The sequence below is a fragment of the Trachurus japonicus genome, chromosome 13 (genome assembly GCF_045865225.1).
Source record: "Trachurus japonicus isolate A0001 chromosome 13, Traja_1.0".
NCBI lineage: Eukaryota > Metazoa > Chordata > Actinopteri > Carangiformes > Carangidae > Trachurus > Trachurus japonicus.
The window spans coordinates 21,246,493-21,252,001 of NC_140919.1; the positions used below are offsets into that span (position 1 = coordinate 21,246,493).

The following is a 5,509-nucleotide window of genomic DNA, read 5'->3' on the forward strand; positions in this document are numbered from 1 at the left end:
TTCGAGCTCCGAGTTGGAACTTTCAACTGGAACGCACCTCGAAGTCGGATTTCCGACTCGGAAAGTCGGACATTCAACACAACCCCCGAGTTGACATTTAAAGATGGCTGCCCCGGTTGTAAACAGTAAGTAGAAGCTCCTGTAATATCCTATTATTTCACCTTTTTTACTATTTGTTGTCACAATAGTCAGCCGTATACATTGTATTGTTAGATGTATATATATCGAAATACTGTCACATTGTAATTTACATTTTTCATGTGTATAGCGAACTATAAAGCAGACCGTGCTAACAACGGCTAACCGTTAGCCTGGTAGTTTCAGCCGGTGTTTTTTTTTATCTATGTTTTTTCAATGCGGAGAAGAGTTATAAATGGTAGCCTATGATGTAGGCTAGTGAATGACCTCTGGATTATAGATGCACAAATATATTCTCTGATTGTTTTTGTTTTTTTACCGATGGCTAAAACGGTAATCGGTTACCGAGCCTTAACGGGCGTCCGTTAACCATAGACTGTTAAAAAAAAACAAAAGACGTATAACCATATTTAATAGCCGTTAACCACCAAACCATTAAAATGTTGGTGACGGCTTGTGATAGGGACAAGCCGCCGTCATTGGTGATTGAGAGGATGATCGATGGTGTAGGCTGTTGCTTTGGCGTTAGAAAACACACACGCACACACAGAGAGAGAGAGAGAGAGAGAGAGAGAGAGAGAGAGAGCGCAGGTAAACAGCCTTAGTTGTTCACATAATTAACTATTTTAATACAAGGTAGCGTACAGCCAAACACCAGGCTACAGCTACTCTAACAGCTGAGCTCAGTCAGCTGTTGATTTACCAGTGAGCTCGAGAGGGAGCGCAGTGCGTCCTTTTTTTTTCGGCACCATCCTTACAGGTGAATTACATGTAGACGTTCGTTTATCGTCTTAAAAGTGTGCATATCTAGGGGCGTCGCGTGGCGTAGTGGTTAGAGCGGGCGCCCCATGTATAGAGGCACAGTCCTCGCTGCGGTCGGCCCCGGTTCGAGTCCCGCGTCGGGCGCCATTTGCTGCATGTCATCCCCCCTCTCTCTGCCTCCCCATTTCCTGTCTGTCTCAACTGTACTATCTATAAAGGCATAAAAAAGCCCAAAAAATATACTTTAAAAAAAAAAAAGTGTGCATATCTACTCAGGATATAACAAAAAAAAGTTTTGTTGCAAAATATTTACCATGTAAAATATTTATGAGGGAAATGGCTGTGATGTAGCCTAAACCTTTTTTTTCATTTTGTTTTTTTTCCCCCCAGTCTATGTGGACAACAACGCTGATTTATTCATGGACCCAGACAGGAGCACACCCTTTCCTGGACCTTTGTTCCAGAAAGCGCACGATTTCACCATCTATTACACTGACATGGACTGCACCACTGTGGCGAACCTGGTGGTGATTGAGGACAGTCACACCACCACAGCAGGTTAGATAACATAATAATAATAATAATAATAATAATAATAATAATAATAATAATAAAACAACAGTTATGTCTATGATACAATGTTTGACAGCCTATTACTCATATGTGTATTGTAGAGAGCTCCAAGGAGAATGCTGCCCCTCTCAGCCAATCACCATCCCCTGCCCTGCCTGCCAACGAAAGCTTCAATAGGGAACAAACACTGTTCCTCATTGACCTGATGCGGCAACAACTTGCAGCAGAATCTGAAGGCCTCCCAAAGAGTCTCAAGGAGCTGAACTCTCGGCTGAAATCGGCAAGGTGCAATAAGAAGAACCTCTGGAAGGAGACGGCGGAGAAGCTCTCCATTCAGTATTCGGAGTTGTTTTGTCCTGAGAAAGTGGCCAGGAAATGGAATACCCTAATTGACGCATATAAAAAAATTAAGGACAACAACAAGTCCACGGGGAAAGGAACCATCCGCTTTCAGTTTTACGATGAAATGGATGACCTTCTGGCTGGGCAGCATGATGTTGTTTTCCCTGTGGTTGGCACAGCAGCGGGGATCGATGTCAGAAGACCAGAGGTGCTTGGACCTTCGGCCGTCACGGCACCTCCAGCAGAGGCTGCTTCCTGCACGCACACCCACACCCACACCCACACAGCACCAACACACACGACCTCATAAACGTCGGCGGGAGCAAGATGACGTCCTCCAGTACCTCCGGGAGTCAGAGGAAGCCAGCCAGAGGCGACATGAGGAGGCACAGAGGTGCCACAAGGAGCTACTGGCTCAGCTCCAGTCAGCCCAGCAGGGGTTTGAGGGCCTGATGGCTCGATTTTTGGAAAAAATGTGATTGATTTGAAATTGAATATTTATATATTATTATATATGTCAGGGATGTCAAACTCAATTTAGTTCAGGGGCCACAAACAGCACAATTTAATCTCAAGTGGCCTTGTACCTGTAAAATAATAGCGTAATAACCTTTAAATATATTTTAAAACTTTAGATTTTCCTCTGTTTTAGTACATTAATAAAATGTTTACAGTTACTGAACTATCCCTTTACAAAACATATTATGAACCACCTGAAATTTCTTGATAAAAATATGTGCAATTTCAAATTTTCACACTTGACAAATTCATCGTGAGGGCCAGATTGGACCCTCTGCAGGGCCGGTTCTGGCCCACGGGCCGCATGTTTGACACCCCTGATATATGTTATTGAATTTGTAATGTATTGAATGTTGTATTAAATGTATTTAATTGTTTTAAATTTCTGCCTGGCATGTTGTTATTGCAGTAAATAATAGTAATACATAATCATAATTAAAGGGAAGAAGTAAATAATAGTAATACATAATCATAATTAAAGGGAAGAGACAGTCAGTTGTGTAAAACACTTATTTACTGGCGGGATAAGAAGTTCAAAACACATCTAAAACACCTATTTACAATATTTACAACTTGAACTCATGAAATTTGCAGTGTTACTCGTTTTCATCTGCCTGTCTTGGGCATCCATTTGGGTGTTTCTGGCAGATTTCTGAGGCACCAATGCACATATTGTGCAGAAAACAAGCAGCCGTTACGATCATGACCACTGCATCGATCCGGGTGTTTTGCAGATCTCGTAGGCGCCTCCACTTGCACTTCATTCTTCCAAATGCTTGCTCTACAACCACCCTCCCACGGCTGATCCTGGAGTTCTGTAGCTCGTTGGCCTCAGTTAGAGCCCCGTTGTCACGCTTAGGCGTGATTACAAAGGGGAATGCCTGCCCGATGTATGCACTGTCTCCCAGCAAGCTGTTCTCACCCATCTTCTCCTGCCATGTGGTGTAAAAGTCAGAGGCCCTCAACATCCTGGCATCATGGACCTTCCCCGGTGGTCCAGCGAAAATGTCAATGAATCGCCCCCTTTCATCCACAATTCCCTGAAGGAGGACAGAATAAAAAGACTTTCGATTCATATAGTCTCCTCCTCTTATTGGTGGTCTTTGCACCCTGATGTGGCACCCATCAATAGCACCAATGACACCATTGAGACCACAGAGGCGGTGGAAAGCAGCAGCAGACGCTGCTTTCTCACAGGTATTTGGCCAGGATATAAAGGATGATCCTACTGTGCACATGATGTTGAGCGCTTGTAGGATGATCCTGTGTGCTGTGGACTGTGACACATCAAATTTATCAGACATCTCACGGAAGCTGTTTTGGTTGGCCATGTACCACAAGAACATCAGCACCTTCTTTGTTGCAGGAACTGGCAGGAGACCTTGACTGTGTGGTTTTTGAATACCGTTGTCCTGCAGCTTCATCATGACATATTCAAACTGGGGCTTTGTGACACGGAAATGACGTGAAAAGGTGTGATCATCCATATTCAGCATCATCTCCCACTCTGTTCCAGTCTTCAATATAATTCGCTGTGTAGGCTGCAGCACAGTCAATATTCTAGGTGAGAGACAAAACGTGTTTTAGTAAAGACCATGACACATTTTACAGTTCTTATAGCATCACTGTATCATTTCACAATAATATGAGCAGCTTTTACTTCCTTTTATCAGTAGATTTATTTGAAATCTTTAACACAATCAATCAATCAATCAATCATGTTGTCCCTGTGTGATGTTTAGGGACAGGTCAGGACAGTCTGAGGACAGACAGCTTTGAGGTTGAAGTCCTATAAAAATGAAATGCACCTGTGACTGCAGGTCTGTAGCTACGTCTTGACCACATGTCAGTTGATCAGCTGTAGTAGAGTAAACTCCGCTGCACCGAGCGCTTTTTTTTTTTTTTAAATTAAGCTCCGGTAGCGACCGGCTGATAGATACAGGAGGATAGGCTACTGTAAACCAGCGCGGATCCGCTGTATTTATCAAAGCGTCACTGTGCTGAAGCAGCGGGTCTGTTTGAGCTGTGTTCATGAAGTTAGAGGCGACTTTCAAACTCTTCTACATTGTCTCTTTTCACCTCCTCTCTCCCTTGCTGGCTGCACCAACGTTTTAAACAGAGATCCGCTACATCTGTCGGCTTTGTTTGTTTACATTTCACAGAACAAATCCCATTGAAAACGATCCTGCATATTTTACAGACAACTGCTGATATTACATTGAGAAAAATCGATTTAAATCTACATATAATTTATAAAATTGCAGTTGTTAAGAGCACTCGCCCGTTATTTACTATTGACCGATCAAACGGCGTTCGATAGGCTACTTTTGTAGCTAAACAATGAAATATGTAGAAAGAAAGAAAAAGAAAAAATATGATACCTTCTGCGCCTTTGTGTTTCCTCCTCATCCACCGTGTTTGCAGGTTGCAGAAGGACCGTATATTTGTCCAGAAGTCGTTTATATTCGGACAAGGCAAGCGCGACAATAACTTTCTTTGATGTTGCCATCTTGTTTCCTCTTCCGTTTTGGGCCGTTGGCTACTTTTTCCCGACTGAAACGCTGAAAACTCGGGTGTGACGTCATTCCCAGCTCCGACTTCCGACTTCCGAGGTAAATGGAATGCAGCATTAGATAGATAGTTAGTTATTTATTTAGTTAGTCATTTTGACCTCATCCCACAACACAACACGAGTTCAGATATTAGAAAGTTGTCAAATAGTTAAACACAGTGTCAAACAGATAACAAATGAACATTACTCATAAACATTGAACATAACAATGACAGTCCCTTCCTCTCATGAGAAATGGACATGAATTCAGAAATTTGTAACAATTTTATACATTTTTATATACACACACTGTTCGAAAAATTGAAAAATAAAGAGTCGTCTATATTGGTTGCCTAGCAACGACTATTGTTATTTTTTGTAATGTATGTGTATGTATATGAATGTGAAGCATTACTATAAAGTGTTTTGAGTTGTGTGTCTGGCTGGCTATATAATGTATATGGCTATATAAATGCAGTCCATTTACCATTTTGCATTAGAATGAATGGAGGTCAAAATGACCTCTTGGCGGTTCTAGGAGTACTTGGAATGTTGGCGGTTCTAGTGTTAAAAATAGGATGTTTATCACTCTAGCTGTGGTGAGCAGTCATCATCAGAGCATGT

General features: G+C 42.2%; 1 protein-coding gene and 1 pseudogene across 1 annotated transcript; one reads left to right on the plus strand and one right to left on the minus strand.

The window, feature by feature from the left end:
- Nucleotides 1-103: 103 nt before the first annotated feature.
- Nucleotides 104-2,294, plus strand: LOC146975916 (uncharacterized; annotated as a pseudogene).
- Nucleotides 2,295-2,930: 636 nt separating this feature from the next.
- LOC146975917 (uncharacterized) lies at nt 2,931-4,870 on the minus strand. Its single transcript, XM_085796669.1, has 2 exons — nt 4,716-4,870; nt 2,931-3,894 (listed from the first exon to the last, which is right to left on the minus strand). Exons 1-2 carry the CDS (start codon nt 4,841-4,843, stop codon nt 2,931-2,933), a joined length of 1,092 nt encoding a protein of 363 aa, XP_085652795.1. The 5' UTR covers nt 4,844-4,870.
- Nucleotides 4,871-5,509: the final 639 nt, after the last annotated feature.

Excerpts from the sequence above, each read along its gene's own strand:
- LOC146975917 (XM_085796669.1), bottom strand. The coding sequence starts at position 4,843 with ATGGCAACATCAAAGAAAGTTATTGTCGCGCTTGCCTTGTCCGAATAT. Across the intron at positions 3,895-4,715 it reads GAAACACAAAGGCGCAGAAG|AATATTGACTGTGCTGCAGC; the intron begins GTATCATATTTT and ends TCTCTCACCTAG.